Below are 22,639 nucleotides of genomic sequence, written 5' to 3' on the forward strand. Positions count from 1 at the left end.
CATTACATTTTTTTTTTTATTCAGATATTTTGTTTTTATTCATTTTTTATTAGGAAAAGACACCCCCAATCCACGGGGGATTATATATTTCCTTGAAACATCACACAAAATATCTCCAATAACACCTGGCGCCACTTCCATCATTAGTGCATGAAAATACCTGTACAAACTCGAGCTAGCACCCACCTGAGGGGACGGTGGCAGGTGAGCTGAGGCGACAGGAAGGCTGTTTTTTCTTTTCTTTTTTCTCCCAGCTGTAAAAACACAACAGCAGAGGGAGCAGAGAGTCTGCTTTTCATCCCACCATCCTGTCACGGCAATTACCATCAAGCCTGGTCATGTGACTGACGGACTCCTCTGGCGAGTTGTTCCCATCTCCCACAGTCATGGCGGTGTCGGGGAGTCGCGGAGATGGAGTAAACAACACGACTACTACATCTTGATTTTTTAAAATCCCCCCACCTCTTCCTCTGAGCTTCATGGTGGATCTTACCTGCTGTCATTTGAGATTTCACAAACATCCCGCAGGCTGCTGTGCTTCCAACGATGGCCGACCGCGGCGTTGATCTGTCGGCTCTGCCTAAAGAGGTCAGGGACCAGCTGGCGGAGTTGGATCTGGAGCTCTCCGAAGGTAGGGTTTGCATATAGCGGCGATAAGTAGGTGGTGGTGATGGGAAAGCTGCGGCTCGCTGAAGTTAATAGAGAGGGCTGCGTGAGCGTGTTTGTGTGCAGTCATCCACAGTCTGCTTTCCCGTGTCAGCTGGAGGAGAGTCGGTGCTGCTGCAGTGCATCGGGACACGACTGCAAGAATTTATAAAAACAAAGTGACCTCCTTTTCCAGCTGTTGTTTCTCCATCAGTCATCTTCGTGTGTATGGCATGCTCTTAGCATGATCACCTTAATATTTGGGTTTTTTATTTATTTTTTTAGCTTCCGCTTCTCTATATTCTTAATGAACCCACATCTATACCACGCAATGTTTACAGAGCACATACACTCCTGTCTAATGAAATGGGTCAAGGCATTGTGTGTGAAGAATTTGTGGACACGAACTGATTCATTGGGCTCTCTGAACGCTCTGAACCCTGAACTGCTGCACAAATAAAATGGATTTTGTGCATTTATTTAATTATTTATTTTTGTAAGAATGGCTGGAAGAAAACAGAATATGGAGCTGACTGTTATGCAAGTCTCCTCCTCACACTGTGAATCACTGTGCAGCAACTTGATTGGTGCTGTGCAGTTCTCAGGTGCCTGGGGGTGGATGAGTAATGTTGTGTTTCACATGGAGAGCCATGCAGGAGGAAGCATGGGCCACTAATGATGCTTCAGTATCTGTTGCAGCGCAGAGTTGCCCAGCCCATGTGAAAGAAGAGGTGAAACTTCACATGGGCACGAGAGCGAGAAGAACCTCGGCAAAAGTGTCGTGACTTTCTTTTTGTATTCATTCGAAAGGTGACACCTCTGTGAAATGTAAAAAATGTTTTCCCCCTTTTTGGTTTAGATTCAGGTTATAGGAACTGCAAAATAAACAAAACAGCACCACTCTTAATAGACTAGACTCTCAGAGCATGACTGCAGCCTGTTCAGACCTGAGCTAGTGCTGGGAAAGAGTTGTGTCTTTAATTATAGGCTCCAATCAGCAGTGTGATAATGAGAGTGAATAACTGAGGTTGTTCACTGTATGTTCATCTCATTGAACGTGGCTGAGAGGCAGCGAATGAGAAATAACCGTAACGATGTGCACACTGGCGTGCAGTAATGGCACATTCATAACTGCGATTGTTATCATCCTGCACTTTTCATGATGAACTTTTAAAAAAGAAAAAGGGGGGAAAAAAAGCTTGTTTGTGAATGAATTAGGTGACTGCAGTGTCAGATCAGTTTACCTGGTGTGGGTTGGTGTTTGAGCACTGTGGCACGATTGCAAAATGAAAGTGCCACTGAGCCCAAAAGGCAGCACTTTGGTTGTGAAACTTACTGTTTTAAGAGTTTATTATTATTCTCTTATTATTAAAATGGCCAAAAGCAATAAAAAAAAAAAAAAGGTAAATGGCCTGTATTTGTATTGCGCTTTACTAGTCCCTAAGGACCCCAAAGCGCTTTACACATTCAGTCATTCACCCATTCACACATTCACACACTGGTGATGGCAAGCTACATTGTAGCCACAGCTGCCCTGGGGCGCACTGACAGAGGCGAGGCTGCCGGACACTGGCGCCACCGGGCCCTCTGACCACCGCCAGTAGGCAATGGGTGAAGTGTCTTGCCCAAGGACACAACGACCGAGACTGTCAGAGCCGGGGCTCGAATCAGCAACCTTCCGATTACAAGACGAACTGCTGACTCTTGGCCACGATCACCCAGGGTTATTCATAAACTGTCAGGACTTTTTTTTAAAATAAATGAAGGCCACTCATTGCCAGGTCTGAGTGTGTGTACCACTACCTTCAAACATGCTCCAGAGTATGTCAGTCCTTAGTTTGAGAAACACATGCCTCTCGGGTCCTCAGTGGCTACTTCACTGAATAATACTGCTTAGAGCCAGATTGTGCTGGTTTGTGAAGGACGCTGTTGTCTTCAGCATGGAGTAGCCTTCTTTCCTTAGAAGAAGAAAAGAAATAAGTTTTAGAGGAAAGTTCTTCTGTAACCCACAGAAGCTGTGCTCGGTACACTTGACCAGTTAACACCGTGGACCACTGGGCCACAGCAGGGAATTTGCTAAAAAATGGTTCTCTGTGCACCTTTATAGATATTTATGATAAACAATTTCTTTCTAGTATATTTTTATTCTTATAATAGGAGGAAACAAATGTGCTTTTCTTTATAGGATGTCTATCAGGTTTCAAACTACTCGTTATTTACTCTAATCTGATTGGATTTCAAGTCATCTGATTTCAGCTGTGTACAGTTTTCGGTGTTTTTGCTTTGTTATAACCTCGCAAACGGTTGCTTCTTCATTCTTGTCAAATGGTCTGCCTGCTGTTGCTGGCAAGCAGGAATTTTTGAGCATAGGGGCCTACCGTGGTCAGAGTTACCTGCGAGAGTCTTTTAGTGAGATTGTGAGGTAAGTCGACACCACTTGTCCCTCTTCTGGGGACTGAGCCTCAGAGGGTGAGTGCATCGTTTGTAACTTTAGATGAGACATGATTCTCTTGCTAATGAAAAGGTTCGCTGCTGTCCAGATGTCCTGTTTCTGTATCCGCAACTTCTAGTGAGATAAAGTGCCCTCGCCGTGTGCTCAGAATACACACAATGGGACAAGGCGAACAGCAGCTGGACCCCCAATGAGTCTGAAGCTCTCTCATGGCTATCTTATACATAGCAACAATTTCCCCCATTGTTGCCCACATAGATGGGACTCCCCTAGCAACAAACAGAGGAAATGTGCATCAGCGTTTTTTTGACAGAAATAGTTGTGGGCTGCAGTGTGGGTGTTTATTCGTCTGTATTTGTGTGTGTCTGTGTGTGTGTGAGAGAGAGAAAGGGCACAGCTCCACCTACTTTAACCTCTTTGACTGTACGGACACAAAGAGAACCTTTGAGGTGGTGGTGGGGGGGGGGGGGGGGGGGGGTGTCAAAGACTTGCTGTTTGAACTCGACTGGAATTTGGAGCCTCTGAACCACAACTGTTTTCTGCATTTGGGCTTCATAATATCAGCAGCTTCTATCTTCAGAGTATGTTAGTGAGTGAAAGTAAAAGAGGAAAAGTGAAAAACAACTGCACAGCTTGTCAAGCAATGTTGAGTATCCTGTTTAGTTATTCTCCAGTCAGACAATTATTGATTTGAACTAAACACTGTTGTTGTGGGATCACAGCAGCTGTGACACCATTTCATTGTCAGATCACACCTGCCCTTGAGCTATGACTTTCACACACCTGTCAATAGGGCTGTTCGATATAACGATAAATATCGGATGACGATATAAAAACGTCTATCGTTTAATTTTATGCTATCATTTGTTTCGTGGTGTCGCAAAATAAACTGTTTACGGCAATATTTTTTCATCGTTTTGATGGTCACTGTAGTGACTATATTAATTTCTTCTTTCTCTCTTTCTCTTTTATTTAATATAACCACACTACTGACGGAAAAGCGCCTGTTTTATGCGTTGTCAACGAAGGTAACACCATCACGTGTCCGCTTGTTTATGTTCCACATAAACCTTTCACAATAAAGCTCAAGATCCTGTTGAGACTTTTCAAAATAAACGGAATCACGTGAAAGAGCAGATTATTTACGGATGAGAAGTAAAAAAGAGCCATCAGGTGCTAAAAAAATAAACCTTAGACTCAAACGTTAGAGCAGGCTTTTCCCCGCAGCACGCCGTGTAATAAATACTCACAAAGAAAACGGCGGCCGTTACAACTTATGTCTAAAAATGTATAGTTTCATGCATCGGTTAAAACACTCGACTCCAGGTACACGACGCGCAGCTGGAAACACTTCCCGCAAGTCGAGCTGCCTGAGATTCACATAATTTACAGAAAATGTTACATTTTTGTGATTTATATCGTTATCGGGACGATAGAATTCTTATATCGGGATATGAGATTGTGTTCATATCGCACAGCCCTACCTGTCAAGCTTTTTGACTCTATTCCATTCAGTGCTGAAATGCTACCAGTTTTACATACCAAATGGAAAGACATGGAAATACATCATGTGTGAAAAAACTCTGGTATAGGAGCATACTGTGGGAAGGGCCCATAGCCCCCTTGACCCTACTTCCGGCACTATTTATGGGATGGCACTGATCCATCTTTGAACTCGGGCTTCATTTTGAGCTCAACTCAGCTCTAGTAAAGTTTGATGATAGCGTCTTGTACAGTTGCAGCACTGTCGTGTTGGCAAATCTGGCCGCTGTGAGCCCGTGGACCCTATCTACACCTTTGTAATAGTTTGCACATTTTGCCATGGTGTATTCTTCGAAGATCATGAATATACGTCTGCATTTTTATGACAGTTTATCCAACAGTGGGTGAGATGTTTGCGTAGACTGTCAGATTGAATTTGCTGCCCCCAAACCTATGCAATGCTATGCTAAAAACAAAACAAAAACAGCATTTTGCTATTAGTGTTGAAGCTCGGATATCATTTTGGTGCTTGTAATGATAATATATGCCATCTGCGCCATAATTTTCTGCATGGATGTGTTTGACCATAAGTGCATCACGAGTCCAGTAAGACTGCAGTTATGTGTTTACATAGTATTTTCTTTCTCATATTTTTACGAGCTCCCCAGTCCCTGTTGCAAAGGGCCGGCTGTTGAGTGGACGTGTGTATTCTCTAATGAACAGCATCCATCCTGCTGTCTGCCTGCGATGCTGCTGCAGAGGGGATGCAGGTTTTCATGTCGGCAGCCCGTTACATACTGAGAGAGAGGGAGAGAAATGAGAGATTATAGCCTTGCCTGCGTCTCTCAATCTAGGTCACAGAGCATCAGGGGGCAACAAGCCTGGCTCATTTAGCCTGTGAAGCACAGTGGGCCAGGACTGCTGCGGGGGGATCTCTCCTCCTTTCCCACCCATCCACTCTGACTCTAAAAATGACTTCTCTCAGTCTTCCTCTGTCCCCCTATTGCTTTATTATTTCAGTATTACCCTCCACAAAAATAGATGAAATGCTGTCCTGTGTGTCTGATTAAAAAAATAACAATAATACTGAAGTAGTTCTGTTGGCATTTCCTGCAGTGAAGAGTGTTAAGAGCATTATGACAGACTGTATATAAAAGATGGACAGGTTTGTTTTTAGAAGTCGTCTTGACCGTCGTATTGTTAGCTTCTTTATTTAAAAACTGGACATAACCACATTCGAATTAGGGTAGACCTTCAATGTTGTCTGCTAGTGCTAGCTAGGCTGATTTACTCTGATTTGTGATGGGATGCTAACTTTGGCCAGCATCAGCAAATCTAAGCTCTTAGGGTGTCTTTTAGCGCAACCAAACACTGAACATCAGTCAACACCCACCTAAAGCAGTCACACCCTTAATATCACATAACATTAACCTTATAGTATAACTGAGTGAAGTTAATCCTTTGTACCTGTTGGTGAAATTACCTCTACCAAACCCTTTTTTGGTACCAGGCTTTAAAAATGTGTGTATTCATGTTGCAGAGCTTACAGCTCCATTTATTTGTGGCTGGTGTGCACACAGCATTGACCGGGACAGGAAGGAAGCTGATTTAGCTTTTATCTCTTTAATTTTATCTCTTTAAAAGCTCATTAACTGTTGCAGAGGAGCTGCCCTCTGATCTTCACTGTCCCAGGCCACAGGCTTGATCCTACACCATGAAAAGATGAACTCTTCTCCTGCTTGTTTCACAGCAGGATCCGGTTTGGTTTGTTTTAATTTGTGGATCATGGTTTTCATGTAAAACTTTGCATGTCCACTTTCACCACGAGCGCAGACACACTGTTACTAAAAACCTTCTGCTGCTTTGTGTATTAAAGAAACTGAATTATTTAGATGACATTCGAGCGCACCCCTCCAGCTGGGTAACTGAATCGTCTCACGTTCAAGTTCACAGTGAACCACAGGTGGGTCTTTAGCCTCCTCTGGCTTTAAAGTTGTGCTTCCCAACACCTTCTGGTAATTAAGCTAAAGCTAAACTTCCTCTGATCTGTTAGTCTCCATTCTCATGCCACTTTCTGCTAAAAATAGCACAAGTCAAAGAAATGCCAGAGTGAGGGTGACAGTGTTGGAAAGAGAGAGTGTGGTTAAGTCGATATGCTATTTGCTGAATTATTAAAAAGTGGCAAATAGAAGTGGCAGTCGGACTTGGCCTCACATGCTTCAGTCCAGGCAGTGCACTGCTACTTAATCCAAGTTTCTTTCTGGTTTATGTTGCTTTCACTTTCAGGCCGAGCCTCCTGAGCTCAACACGTCATACTTATTCTACGTGTCAGTGAGTTAATATTTTGATAAATTGTCCTCATCATAACTCAGCCCAAATCAATTACTGATTGGACTGGCTGGAAAATACTGTTATAGTAGCTGCTAATTCAAGCACAAGAACTACAGAGGAATAGCTTAAAAGAGCCTTGTGCCGCTTGACCCTTTCGATCAGATACGAGGCTTCTCATCCTGCCTTGTCTGGATGTCTGTGATCAAACCAAACATACTGAAATAGAGTTAAACATGCAAGTTCATTGCCCTAACACAGATATGTTAGCCTGCAGTTTTGTTGCCTGGAGGCCCTGTTGGCTGTAATATGCAAACTACTGCAAAATACGTTACACTTGGCTGTTCGCCCATCCGTTTATCAACATCCGTTGCACAACAGGACCTCTTCAGCATGCTGTTGATCATTTTGGAACCAACTCCAAATAAATGCTCATTCAGTGACTGAGCAAAGTTCACAAGCTTACTTCTGTAAATCTATTTCATCTTGCATTTCATTTCATCTGCTTCTAAAGCGCCATCGTATTCATTTAACACAGGGGTGGGAAACTCCAGGCCTCCAGGGCCGGTGTCCTGCAGGTTTTAGATCTCACCCTGGGTCAGCACACCTGAATCAAATGATTACTTCATTACCAGGCCTCTGGAGAACTCCAAGACATGTCGAGGAGGTAATTTAGCCATTTAAATCAGCTGTGTTGGATCAAGGACACATCTAAAACCTGCAGGACACCATCATGGATTCGTATGTCACGTTCCCTCGTGCTGCACCACACAGTGGTATGGACACAGCTCTTGTGTGACCACCCACACCCTGCCCCCAAATCCTCCCTCCCCCCCCCTTACACATGCATTTTTTTCCTTTTGAAATTTCCCATAAAGCCTTTATCAGATTAAAACAGCCATATGTTGAAGCACATACAGGAACACAACTGCACACTGTGCTAAGCTGTTAAAACCATTATACGGGAAACATGAGGCTTCTGCCACCAATGATAATGTGCTGAGATGCTTTTGCAAATGTGGGGGAGAAATGCAGCTGAGTGTGGCTGTGTTGCATGATTTTCTTATAAATCATATTAGTCAATCGAGAGCAATTATCCGATTCCCATCAACCCGTGAAGACAGGAAATGCACTATACGCTTTAGCTGGTTATAGTTTCAACTATAAAAGCCCCTCATGGGTGTATATATTCTACATTTTTAATGTTCCTCCGTGAATCTTTTGCAAATGAATACAGCAACAAAGAAGTTCTATTCGGTGGGACGAGTAAAAGTTCTGCAGTTGCTAACAGATTAAAAACAAGGCATCTGATTGGATAATTATAACTGTGAGGTCAAAGGAGGGGGTCCTGACAAAAGTAAAAAAAAAAAAAAAGAAAAACCCAAGACGGAACGCTCAGACTTCAAATAACCAAAGAGGCAAAAAAGTGCTACAGAGCAGGGATCCTTAAGCAAAACCATTAACAATCAAAGCAAGTTATAGTAACTATAATATTTATAAGAGGCCTAATAACCTTCTAATGCTTTCTTAATTATTTACAGCTCAGTTTGTAAATGCTTAGCTGCACACTTTAATAGAAGGGAATATAAACAAAGACGTAAAATCAAAAAGAAAATAATCTCAAATGAATTCATGGTGAAAATAGTCTTTCACCATGAATTTAATGGAATTTTTGAAGTTTCTACATCAGGGGTGGGCAATTCCAGGCCTCGAGGGCTGGTGTCCTGCAGGTTTTAGATCTCACCTTGGGTCAACACACCTGAATCACATGATTAGTTCGTTACCAGGCCTCTGGAGAACTTCAAGACATGTTGAGGAGCTAATTTAACCATTTAAATCAGCTGTGTTGGATCAAAGACACATATAAAACCTGCAGGGACACCGGCCCTCGAGGCCTGGAGTTGCCCACCCCTGTTCTACATGCTTCTGAGGGAAACCTCACACTGGTTAATGAGGAGTGCCCATCATAGTTTTCACGTCTGGTTCTCTGGAGGTTCACGTTAAGTCACGCTTTGCTGTCCTCCAAAATAAACTGTCTCTGTGGAATGGGTCTTTGGAAGTATCAGGCCTTGCATTAAACAGGGCTACTCTCATGTGTTTTGCTTAACACCAAAACAGTTTTTAAGTGAGCTCCTTTGGTGCTTTTGTTGTTCTTATACAACATGAAACTTTTATTTTGAAAAACAAATCATTTTTTTTATTGAGTTATTTTTAAATTTTGCTCATAAGGACCACATCACTTGCTCACACATCCTCATGTTTGATCAAATTCTTACAGTTGATGTCTACATACTTGGATACTGGCCACTGGTACAGGTCTCAGCAAGAAAACTGGTGTGTGAAGAGTTTTCGTAGGAATTGCAAATGACAGTAAGAACGAGTTAAGCAGAGGTAGCCTCTTTCTGCTCTGCCAGGCTGATTGTTCTGATCTCATCAACTAAACCACACGTCCACTTAGCTGCTCCATTCACTGACCCTTAACCTTTGCTGTTACACCATTTTGAAACCTTACCAGACTTTTTTTTTATAATAGCTTCATCTCCCATTTTCATTTTCTGTTTTCCTTTGTGGTTCTAGAGTGTACAGGCTTGGTCATGAACCCTCACAGGGAGACGTTATACGTTACAGTCAGCTGTACAAATACACTTGATGTAATCTGACTTGACTGGAAAGGATTTGACTGTGACATCTGCTCACCAGGCAGTTCTGTGACTGCCTAAAAGTGTGTTGAACTTCACAGTCAGCATTTCAGCCCCCACCACACACACACACACACACACACACACACACACACACACACACACACACACACACACACACACACACACACACACACGATTAAAACCCGGAATACAATCCTCGCCTGGGTTTAGATCTCGCTTTGTAAGACGCTAGACATATTTAATGCAGTCAAAGACAGCACAAAATCATAGCATTTGCTAAGTTAGCATAATATTAAAAAAATATAAAAACAGATATATTGTGTTTAACAGCGTGCAAAACTCTGTCAGCACCTGCGTGATGTTTTTGGATACGGTGATACTGCTCCTGGGACATTTTTGTTTTAGGTTTACATCATTTGTCATACATAATATTACAGCCAGAACTCAGCGTCTCACTGGTTGTGTAAATCCCGTAGGAGGATATGCGTTTGATGGTGTTCAACGTTTGTAACGGCTTCTTCCAGCAAATGTTGAAATGCAATGTGTCAGGTGTGTCTCCACGCCCTTTTCTTTCAGTCTTGTTTCCAGCAAAGACAGAAACTAAGGAAGGAGGTGGAAGGGCTGCCGACTGAGTCACGGTTTCATCCCAGACACGTCTTGAGCTCAGTGTGTGGAGGCAAACATGGAAACATGAATTGCACTGTTGGCCAGAGTTAACCACACCCTGCTTACAATTTCAGGGAAAACGAATCACCTGAGAGATCAACTACAGGGAAACTGTGTGTGTGTGTGTGTGTGTGTGTTTTAGAGCTTGAGGCTTTTTTGAAGCACTTTCTTTCACTCACCAGTGCCTGTAATTCCAGTTTTGTTGTCTGACAGAGTAAAGGTACAGGTAAAGGTACACAGAAATTCTCTGTTGCTTTCTTTTCGATAATCCATTGTTGTTTTTTGTATCCTCCCAAACGGCAATAATTACTAAAACCATCATTATAAAATTCTCTAAAAAAGATAAAGATGTTTTGTTTGGTGAAATAAAACATTGCACAAGACACCTTGAATTGGGGAAATGATCATTAAAAAAAAGCAGTGTAAAAGTGTGATATGTCAGACAGTGTAGAATAAGATCATCGGCGCTGAAGAAAGACGAACAATATGGAAGTCACAGAAGAAACAAAAAGCTCCAAGTTTTGTCAGTAGCACCCTAAGTGTCATTCACACTTGCATGGTCTTGTTGATACGCTTGCATGGTCTTGTATTCTCAAGCAGTCTGGACTGATTGTTCAGTACAGAAAGCATGCATCATACAAAGGACATGAACCATTTGCTAGGATCTACATTTATGTTCCATATAGACAAAAGTATTTGGATGTACATATTTATCTACAGGCTGCACCCTGTACCAGGTCGCCTGTCTGTCACATGGCTCACACAGAGAAACAGACAACATACTTTTTTTTTTTTTATCTAGCTATATTATCCCAGTGTGGGTGTGTGTGTCTTCTAGTATACACATTCAGTTTTCTTGTTGTCTAAAAGCAACACAATATTAAGTGTTCTTAATATTTTGTCCCCTTAATATATTATTAATGCGTGGACAAAATGCTGAAATGTCACCACCAGGTTTCAGTTCAATCTTATACATGTTCCCTTGAACTCAGTCAGCAAATGCAGAGGAGCCCCAGAGCCAAAGAGGAGGGGCCATATGTCAGTTACTCTGGGTAAATTCGAATACTTCACTGACAAACTTGTTTTATTCCGTTTGGAGGATCCTCCTTGGAGTTTGCTATTGTGTGATTATAGTAGACACATTATCATCAGGCTTATTCGCTCTTGTAAGATGAGAGAAAACGGCAGGAAATCCACGTTTCCTCTGTAATATTTTGCCAAGTGTTTATATAATTTTCACAAAGCAGGTGTTAACACGACTTTAAGTTGTTTGTTTCTTTTTTTTTTCTTTTTGGAGACCAAGTATTCGAATGATAATGTGATGAGGGAGAGAAAGAAGCAGGGAAAGAAAATAGAGGGCAGTAGCTAATTACTATTCAGACTGAGTGCCTGTGGGGAGGAAGGAGAGTGCAGGCCTGCTGCAATTCAAATAATCTGAAGCTAGAAAGTGTGAGAGTGTGGAGGGCTTAGACAAGGCACTGCTTTGATGTTTCTCCCCTTCACGTTGTGGAAAGTGAAAACGTGCGCTCTGAGGTGCACGCACGGGTTTCCTTTACTGATGCAACTGTCAAACAAAGACAGGAGAGCAGAGTGGCGGCAGCCTCGTGTGAAACCTGACTGTAACACTGAAATAGTCGCATGGTGACCTCTCCACCAATAGGACAGACGTGACTGGGCCACTCTGAGAAAGTGGGTTAACGAGTGAGGCCCTCATCACCTCAGCAGGGCTGTGATTTGCCTCGAGCAGATTTCTTTGACTGTTTGCATCTATAGTGTGTGTAGACATGTTTGTCTTTATAATATAAGCTAGGCTAAATAATACATCTTTTTAACTCTTTTTCTGGTAACATTTTATAATACGGCTTGCAACTAAGGGTGTAATTCCCCTCTAATTAAATGGGATTTCAATGTTTTTTATGTGAAATTACAATGTCATTATATTTACCCACAAATACGCAGTCTGACTAAAACAGTAGTGCCTCATGTCTTTACTGAAAAGTGTTGGTAAAGTATGGGAATTCTTGAATATAGACCCTCCTTAATTTGCTCCCCCTTGGATGCCTGCTAGGGGTAACCCTTGTTTCTTTTCTTTTTTCTGGAGTGAGCAGTTTCTGTCATATTTCAGGCCTGCTTGCTCGAGAAGCAGGCCTGAAATATGGTGGTGATATACATTTAGGGGACCGAACTTTGTCATTAAGGGTACGGGGAGGTTGTCAAACGTCGTATTTTTGCGGGAAAGAGTCAAACAGTGACGACCTTTACTTATGAGACTTGCACAATGGTGAGGAGGAAAAAATCTCCCAACAAAACCATTTCAGCTCATAAATGTTTCAGGGTTGTTCTTATTGAACAGAATGTCAGAAAAACAGGATTTTACCTTAGCCATTGCAAAACATTAGTTTTATTTATTTTTTAACAATATCATTGTGGATGTACCTGTGCGCTTTGACTCATTCTGCTTGCACAACACGACTGAGGTCCATGGTCATGGACTGCTGCTCAGACACGCTCCTGCAAAATTTCTCAATGAAATTCAGACCTAATCTGTCCAAGTCCCAAATCTTGATGGCCCGTCCACATAACTTGTTTTGTCCTCCAAACACAACATTTATAACTTTTATCAGAAAATTACATTTTTATCTCATCTGTGTTACCAAACAGTCAATTTTTGTCTCACACTGGACACTTTAACAAAGATTAAGTTGCGGTGTGGAGTTATCTGCAGGTGCTCTGCCGTTCCCGTGGATTTTTTTTTTCACCACTTCTGGGCTGTGTTCATAGTGTAAACTTTGTATGATGCCCGACACTATGGAGAGTTCCTCTATCGCTAGACTAGGGATGTTAAACATAAAACCCAGGGGCCAGAATGGGCCCATTAAAGATCTCCAATCCAGCCCACTGGATGGCATTGGAACATGTAAAGGAGAGCATAAACTTTGGAACTTTAACTCCAAATTTTAATAGGTTTTAATAGGATTTATGGGCATCCATAAAACACACCATCTACTAAAGGTGGTTTGAGTTGTTGTGCTAGTTATCATAAACTGAGAAAACCCCAAAGTCTTTATAAATGCTTCTGGAGCCATTTCTAGTATATTGCACTTTGATTTTTTTTTTCTATGATGATGTGAAAAGTTGAGGTGCGTCACACTAACTGATCCTTCTTCTAAGAACTTGCCATAGCAGTTTTTTTTGTTTTTCCTGTGCCCTTTATTCACAGGGCGAGGCACCGCTACAAGCTGCAAGCGTTGGAGTGTTTCCAGTCCCATGGAAAACCTCACTCAAAATAGCTTTTTGGAAAAGTACAAAAAAAAGATGTTTGTAATTGTAATAGTTTTTTTTTTTTTTTTTTTTTTAATAGTCACATTTTAGGAATAATTGATGGAAAAAAAATATAAGGGAGCACACATACATATTTTCATGCAGGGCTCTAATCACCTGTAGTTCACTGATCGCATGCAATGCTTTCACATCAGTTTAACCCTTCAGCTTCAACTGCTGGAGACCAAATGTGATGACACAGCCGTAAAAACACAGATGACTTTCAAATCATCCAGATGGAACAGTGATTACTTTGAGATTCATTTAATGCCACACAAGCCCCTCCCCCTTCACTGACTCCATCTCCCTCTCTGCCTATCTGCAGTGAAACTGCCTGTTCACATAAGCTAAAAATAAATTGTGTCACTGAGCGTGGCCAACTGTACTGTTCATGCATTACTTATGGAAGTGTTTGCTTTTCTTCCATTTTCAGAAAAAAAGGGCCCTCAGTCGTCGAGCAGATATTGTGTTGGAGTGGTCTCTCAGGCAATATCCTCCAAACAGGAGCACTTTCACTGTTGCCGTCCTATCCACAGTGATGTCAGCAGTGTGGCAATTTATATGGCTGTGTTGTAGGTTGCCTAAGCTTTTCTGTCTCTTCTGCTTAAGAGTTGTGTTAGAGGTTCTGTTTAAGACCAAGCAGATTAGTCAGTTTTTAAATATAAGCGGAGGATCTTTGTATCATCTTTAATGTCAATTACGCAAAATGTGATTCTCATTGTTTTCATCCTTTCATAACAACAAATCCAAAAATTCCAACAATCATAAAGCAGGAAACAGAGGCCCAGCTTGAATATCCACCACAGTTAAAAACACCTTTAGCCTAACATGTGAGGCCACACATTCTCACTCTTTACAAAATAAGAATAACTAAAGTTTAAGCAAACTACAGTTTCAAAGGTATTGGTGTATTTTTTTTTTTTTTTTTTTTTTCTGGACTGTTTAGTCATAACCGACATCTAAAGATGAAGTTTGCATATAATTGCGGATACAAATCATCAGCTATTTCTCTGAGCGGTTTTCTAAGTAGATTCAAAGTTACTCAGAGCGAACTTGGATGATGTCTTGACTACATGTGTTGTAAATCATATGCGTTTCATGTTGATTTAATAATAACATGTTCACAGTGCAAACTTCTTTGCACATCTCCTGTAAAGAATTCATACAAATTTGTGACCTTGAACCTCTTTCTGTTTTGGTTTGCGCTGGAAGGCCTTCTGTTTTGGGGATTCGTGTAACCATCATGATTTTGTCCCAATTTTATGCTGCTTTGCTTTTAACACACCGACTTCAAAAAGTGACACTTCACTTGCTGCTTTATATTCCACCCTTTGTCTTTGTAACAAGATGCTCACTTCACGTTAGTGCTTTTAACTTTGTGGTTTGTTGGAACCACATCAGAAAATCCTCATCTCCTCTCTGTTGTCCTCTGTGCTGTAACTGGGCAGAGAATAAAAACCAGTGCCAGAAAGATTTGTATTTTTCTTTGCATCTCAGAATCCTAAATTGTAATCACAGATTAAAACTGAGGCCCACAGGGCATTATGCTACTGAGTGGCTGATTCACAAACATCAGGGTCCTCCATCAGACCGGCCAATACTTGTAGTTGATATAAAGCTATCTCCCTTTCGTACAGACATTTTCAGGCACTGTAAAAGGATAACCGGTTGTTTCAGAGACATGTGGAGATGAAGTTTAAAATGCAGCCAGGGCAGCTACTGGTGAACATATTGAATGAATCATTGCTGATCAACACAATTACTGTAAGAGTGTGTACGGGCTCTCCAGATGGATTTTTAGTAACTCAAAACCTGACAGCTTTGCCCACAGAAGAGTTTGGCAGAGTTTCTGTATCGCTTCGGGGCCAGCCGAGAGCTCAGTCAGGCTGTGTTGGGTCTGGTGGGGTGGAGGAAGCTGCAGATGGGCTGTTGGCAGGAGGGATGGAAGATGGTGTCGAAAGGACACTGCTTACCTATCACTTGAATACGATCAAGTCAAACCCGTGGCTCAGGATTCCTCCTCTTCTGTCCTTTGCAGCATCATTCTCATCTTCATAAGCTTTTTCTGACTTTATCGCTTTATCTTCTCTGCATTTCCGTTTTTCCCTTTCTTGTCCTCAGTTTTCACACTTCTCTCTTTTCTGTCGGTGTCTCTGAATCATCCCATCTCTTGCCCACGCTTCCGTACGTTTCCAGATTTAGTCCTGTTTTGTTTTTCTCTTCTTTGAGGCTGGAATCGAGCCACATGTTTGACGCCTGCAGTCATCTCCAGAGATTACTGCAACACTGTGTGGGTCCAACTGTGTTTTCATCATCTTCTTTATCATTTTTTTTTTCTTTTTTTTCCCTGCTGCTTCCTGCTTTTTCTGTCACAGTGGGTTGGAACAGGTGTTGGCTGACTCCATTCACAGATAGAAAGCTGATCATGCTGAAGCTGTTTATTCTACCATCGATCTGCGATAACACTTGAGTAACTGTTGCTTGGTCCTTATGACAGTCTTTCTACGATCTGCTCTGCTGAAGCAGGGTTAATGAGAGGAAAAAAGTTATATTAATAATGCTGATATTGTTGTAATGGCAAAGAGAAATGTGAAAACACTACCATCATAACATTTTTTATTAAAGTTCAGGGTTCAAATGAGCACCTTTGACAGTGTGACTAACTGGTGTATATTTGAATTCCATCAAATAAAACAATCAGAGTTTGAGATGTTTTGTTATTTTTATGGTGGCATATCTTATGCTCATTTTTTCAGAAGCAATACAGAGTTTTATTTTATTTTATTTTATTTTTTCTACAGGTGACATCACACAGAAGGGCTATGAGAAGAAAAGGGCAAAACTTCTGGCTCCCTACATAATCCACACTCCACGTAAGTGTTCATAATCCCTTTTTTGATCGGGCTAAGCATAGATGTGCATCCCCCGTGTCTTTGCTGTTTTCCTGTCTTGCTTAGGCATACTCAAAACAATATTTTTCTTTGTCTTTTTGCCGTGGCAAAGAATCTGTTCTTGACTTAAATTAAAAAACTATATCTAAAAATAGAATCATTTCACACCCAGTTTTTTAATTATGTTACAAAAATGAAATAAAAAACAAAAAAACAGACTTGGAACAACAGATCTACAAAAGCAGACAAACACGAGCCGATTCTCTGTTGGAATATGACAATCCATGTCCTTAAAACAACGTCCAAAAAGCCCACCTAAAAAAAATAAATGTAGCTTCAAACACACACAAAAAAAATCAATTTTAATATTTTTCATGTCATTTGAAATTTACATTCAGTTCAGTTCAATTTGATTTCAAATATATGGCGCCAAATCACAGCAACAGTCGCTTCAAAACACTTTATATTACAATATTATAGAGAAAACCGCAACAATCCTCAGAGTAAGCACTTGGCAACAGTGGGAAGGGAGGGCCCCTTTTTAATAGGAAAAACCTCTGACAGAACCAGACTCACAGAGGAGCGGCCATCTGTAATAATAGCGATAGCAGAGACCAATTGACATGACAAGTATACATGGTGTGTTTAATGCACAGCCACACTGTGCACATATGACAGCAACATGGTTTCATGGTAAAAAGGCTAAAGTGGCATTTGAGGTTTTCCTAAAACAGAGAAAACTATCCAGTCTTTGTTGTGATGCTCATTAATATCATTACTATCATCACTGAGGTTCTGAAGAATATTAAATGGTCTGATTCCTATATAGTGCTTTCCCAGAAGGACATAAACCAAATCATCACCTTCCACAGCACAGTTAAACAGATACAGTAGTGTTTAACAGAAACAGTTAAAAGTTCAGCAGATACCCAAGGCCTGTTACAGGAAAGTCTTCTGCCTATTAAATCAAAGTGTTTGCAGAAATGAGTATGTAAAGCAGTTTTTGATTGTTTTGTAACAATGCATGTATTTTGTGTTTATTTTACAGCACCACCTCCTCAAAACGTACAGCCTCCTGCTCCTAGTTCCTCGAGCCATGCACCTCCACCCTCCAGCTCATCCCGGTATCGTGAGCGACGCGCTCGCAGAACGCATCGCAGTGGAGGAACCCGGGATGACCGCTACAGATCAGGTGAGCAAGAAGTCCAGCGCCAAAATGTTCTTCATCCCACTTTGGTTGTCCCACCACGGTCACACCAGCGGTACAGCGCACTACAGCACAGTTTTCAGAGCTGAAACGATCCGACAACAGTCTGTTTTTAAGCTTAGATCCTGGGCTGTTTCAAAGGGACAAATTAAAGAGCTGTGGGGAACGTGTGTGTGAGAGCGAGGCAGACAGCAGTGCTTTGCCGCAGCTGGGAAGCCCCCTTAGTGAGGACCCCCTTCTCAGGCAGAAGAGTGATGTCAGTGGCTGGCTATGTATGAGAAGGTTGTGAGGAGAGCAGGGGAATACAGATTTTTTTTTTTTTTTTTTTTTACTACAAAAAAATCCTATATAAGTGGTAAAGATCCGAGAAAGTTGATTCTGTTCAGCCGCTGTGTTTTCAGTGGGAGAAACGTTTCGTCACTCATCCATGTGACATCTTCTGCAGCTTACTGCAGATTTCCTCAGCCTCATAAACACTATATTTACTTAATGATCAAAACCAACACCACTGACTAACAGTGGGGCTGTGCGGCCAGTTTCATGATCATTACTGTGTAAGTTTGTTAAGACTGATGATCAATAGTCACGAGTACCATTCAGAGAGTAGTGAATGTCTGCGATCTCAGCATTGTTACATGTTGAAAGATGTACCCTTTGGCCCCCTCCTCCATTCAGAGATGGTTGTTTCCTTTTCACGTGAAGATGAGACAAGAGAAACACAAAGCACGTGTGCAGGACACAACTAGTGTTTGTTGACTGAGAGTCGGGCTCTAAAAGCATCTCCCTGTGGGCTGACCCACACCCTGCTGGTTCTTTTCTTAAAAAGCCTCTCAGCCTGTGCAGCATGCTAAATGCCAGGCTGACTAATCTAAAGTCTGTCTGTCAGACTGGAGTTTGGTGGAGAGTTGTCTAAAAATGTTTCAGCTTTATAGAAAATCTTACTGGCAGGGGCAACATACATTATTTTTGTTTAATCTGGTTGGAGGATTCAGAAAGATTAGAGCTTAAAAAAACTCAGTAGAGGCTAAATTGAAATTGTGATAACAGGTCTGTGTTAGGAAATAAATCTTTGTTTTGATGTTTCGCTGATGGCATTGCACGATAGATAAGAATTTAAATATTGAAAGTCCCCAAAAGCTATATTTGTGTCCTGGCTTCAAAATAGGTTGTTGTTATGTTGGTCAGGCTATGATTGTTATACTTACTGTGAGTCAAACGTGGCAATAAAGCTCCCTTGTGTATTCAGTTACTGCTCTTTTATAAGACAATCAGTAGTTTACAGTGTAGTGGGCAGTGAATTTAGATTTGAGACACATGCATTTATCTGTGCTATTGTCTATGTCACAGTCACTTCTGTGGTTCAAAACCCTTAATTTGGATTCCATATTTAGTGGAATGAAAATTGCTCCCAGAATTGTTGTGCTTTGTTCCACAATGTTTTCGTAGTCTCGAAAGTCTCTGACATATGAAATGAATTCTGGTATAAAGAATTGCAAATACTGCAAAAGTGGTTAAATTGAGAGGTGAGAAAATGTAAAATAAAACCAAGCTGAATGGCAGATGGTATTCCTCAACTACGTTTATATTGCAGGATGAGAACAAAAAGGAGTGTCACAGTGGACAAGAAGTTCCTTTACATGTTGGAAAATACAGAATATGCAAATATATTGATGCACTGAGGAAATACAACACTACACACATTGATGTTTTCACAATTATGTTTATTCAACTAAAATCTAAGAGGACCCATTCTTTCAGAAATGTTTTTAGAGGCAGGCTGTGTGGCTAGGTTTCTTTGGTTTTATACACCTGTGGCAATGAGACTGAAAACACCTGAATTCCAAGAGTAAGGCATTGTTTGGCCCAATACTGTGTCCACATAGTGCATATTTAACTCTGAGGTTTGGAGAAAATCAACAAAAACAGTTTCAGCACAGAATGTATAAAACAATATTTCTGTTCCTGATCCTGTTCCCTTTTGCAAATTTTAGGCTACACGACTAAGTCTGAAGCTGTGGTGATTCCATTCAATTCAGTTTTATTTATATAGCACCAAATCACAACAGCAGTTGCCTCAAGCACTTTATACTGTAAAGTAGCAACCCTACAATAATGGAGAGAAAACCCCAACAATAATGACCCCCTATGAGCAGGCATTTGGTGACAGTGGGAAGGAAAAACTCCCTTTTAACAGGAAGAAACCTGCTGGAGGTTTCTTCCTGTTAAAAGGGAATCTGCCACAGCCGGCTGTAGGTGAGGGGAAGAAGAGTTGTGGTAGTAAGTTTATGGGGGTGTATGCTGAAGCTGAATGCTAGTCTTGCCATGTACAACGGCAATGCTAATAACTGATGTTAGCACGTTAATTAGCTTGCACACGTTTTGCTAATGTGCAGTAAAACAGAAGCTAAAGCTGAGCCCATCAGTTTTGAGGTACTTTGTTGTAATTTTGCACTAATGAAAAAAATCATCAAAAGTGTCACATTTCACCCTGAGGCACATGGATATCTCGTGATCAAGGCTGGCAGCATGTACTGACACATTTTACATAAAAAATAAAATAAAAATGCAAATGTGTTTCTGATGGTGGCATGAGGAAAAAAAGAAGATCACTAAAGTCAGGAGGTGTACCCCTCTGGGGAACAAAGGATTACTATAGTAGGCTTATAATGGCAGTTCATCCAAAAACCGATGAGGAGTTTCTATCAGAACCAAAGTTGTGATCCTACTCGACAGAAAAAATGAACTTGATGACCTTGAGTCATGTTGTTAGAAAATGGCAGGTCAGAGATTTATAATTAGAAGTGTTACAGCCTAAAAAAAATGTAAGAATAGTAGAAACTGCAGCAGTGAAGAACAGAAAAAATAAGGTGGTTATAATTTTAACAGACTGCAGAACAATTTAATTGCCTCTGGCTTCCTCCAGTTATTACACCTCTTACACAGCCTGTCACTACGGAGTTCACTTGAATACACCGCTGACTGCTTTCTGGAGCTGCTCTCGCTATGATTACACTTTATGTTTTATGTACACCATTTTAGATTCAGATTAAGAAGATAAATAAAACGGGCATGCATCAAAGACATAAGTAAAGGTCCTCAGCTGCCCACATGTCAGTATTGATTGGAACTGGAGTAAAACTCACCGCAAGCTGCCACGCACCCCACTGTGCCCATCACCGTGGAAACCGCCCTCATCCTCCCGGACATGTGCAAGGAGTCGTCTCTCCTGACGCTCCGGTGCGAGGATGCGCAACAGCACATTATGAGAGCGAATGATTTAGCTGAGAACAATCTGTTAAGCAGAATGACAGTTATGTAATTATGGTCCCCACTGCTGCTGTGAAATGAGCTGTGCTCTGTGATTTATTTAAATCTGTTGATGTTTCAACAAAAATGATGCCCTCCAGTCGATAGATGTGAAAATTCACTAAGTCGTCTTTTGTGGCGCGTGTTCTGTTACGTGGTCTGAGTGTGCGTCTGTTTACGCGGTGCCTTTTAATGCGCCTGTGGGTGTCATCAAGTGAAAGTATCTCGGCATTCATTACTGTGTGCATTCGCGCGTGTAGGCATGTGAGTGGGCTAATACACGGCTTGGCTCTCTCCTCTCTGTGTGCCTGTCTTCCTGTAAGGATTTCTTCAGGCTTCTCACCTGTCACCGTTCTTCAAGTTTTAAACATGGCTTATAGACATAACACTACACTCCTGCTCTCAAAAAAATGTTGTCACCAGCTAAAGCAAAGTAATGTTTTTCATCATTATTTTGCAAGCTTGCTAGATTTTTCTCTTCTTCTTTTTCTCTTTATCGTGGGACTCCTAAAGTTAGTTATTGTGCCTTGAAATCTCATTTAGGGGGCTCGGCTCCTCGGTTGAGATCCCCTATGGAAATCATTCAAACATATGAAAATGTTATTCACACAGCGGTGACTCTTTGAAGTAGTTCAATAAACTTTCATATAACGGAAAAGAAAAGGTCTCACTAATGGAAGAAAAAGACCATAAATGGAGGTAGTAAACAAAATGTACATTCTTGAGCCATGTTGAAAGAATGTTAACAGCTTTGTGGCCTTCTTTGTTTTGTTGCTCTGAATGAGATCCAAAGCCATTGGAACTAATCTCTACCTAAACAAAATGTGTTTGTGTCAATACAGATATCCATACTGAGGCAGTACAAGCTGCCTTGGCTAAACATAAGGAGGAGAAGATGGCGCTCCCCATGCCTACCAAACGGAGGTCCACATACGTGCAGTCACCCATTGAAACACGCACACCACCAGGTAGGACGTGCGAAGGCATTAAAGTTGGACTTTTTAGTTAAGAATTATGGACATTTACATTTTGTTTTGTGGCACTAAGACTCCTCGTCTGGGTCCGAAGATGAGACAGCCGTGCGCAGGCAGTCGTCAGTGGTTGCTCCCCAGCCTCAGGTCAACCCCAACCTGCAGAGCCCGGAGTCTTGGGTCAACCACATCGTCCAGGGCTCTTCCACCTCCTCCTCGGCCTCCTCCACCCTCTCACAGGAGGCCAAACCACAGCCTCAGAGCCAACCTCAGCCTCAGTACAAACCGCAGTACCAGCCTCTTTATAAGCCTCACCACCAACCACAGTACCAACCTCAGCACCAGCCCCACGAGCAGCCTCGCACTGCCGCGGTGACGGACATGCTGGCTCACAGTCGCATTGGTGAGACGTGCGCCTGTGTGGAGAATGTTCTGTGCAGACGTTGCGTATGTTAAAGCAAAGGACAGTAGACTTATTAATTATTTAACTGGAGGAAAAGCAGCAGGTAAAAAGTTTGGATCATCTGATTGGTCAATTTATGTAATGCTGCACAACTAGCTTTAATATAGCCTAATCCTGTAATGCAGAGTACATAAACCTACCAGCTATAGTTAGCTTGTGAGTAGTGTTTCACATACAAATAAACTGAGGGCTTTTCACTGCCATGTGTGAAGGTAATAATAGTCTTTTGTTTTTGCTAATGCAT

At 41.6% G+C, this 22,639-nt stretch overlaps 1 protein-coding gene across 1 annotated transcript in view; it reads left to right on the forward strand.

The window, feature by feature from the left end:
- Positions 1-177: 177 nt before the first annotated feature.
- The window catches only part of dip2bb (disco-interacting protein 2 homolog Bb), a 45,014-nt gene continuing 22,552 nt past the window's right edge, over positions 178-22,639 (forward strand). Inside the window, 5 exon segments of the mRNA XM_040028817.1 lie at positions 178-631; positions 16,359-16,430; positions 17,497-17,640; positions 21,804-21,929; positions 22,009-22,335. Of these exon segments, the coding sequence (XP_039884751.1) occupies positions 547-631; positions 16,359-16,430; positions 17,497-17,640; positions 21,804-21,929; positions 22,009-22,335 (754 nt within the window). The 5' untranslated portion in view covers positions 178-546.

Source organism: Simochromis diagramma, unplaced genomic scaffold (genome assembly GCF_900408965.1).
Source record: "Simochromis diagramma unplaced genomic scaffold, fSimDia1.1 OVJJ01000483.1, whole genome shotgun sequence".
In the NCBI taxonomy this organism is placed as follows: Eukaryota; Metazoa; Chordata; class Actinopteri; order Cichliformes; family Cichlidae; genus Simochromis; species Simochromis diagramma.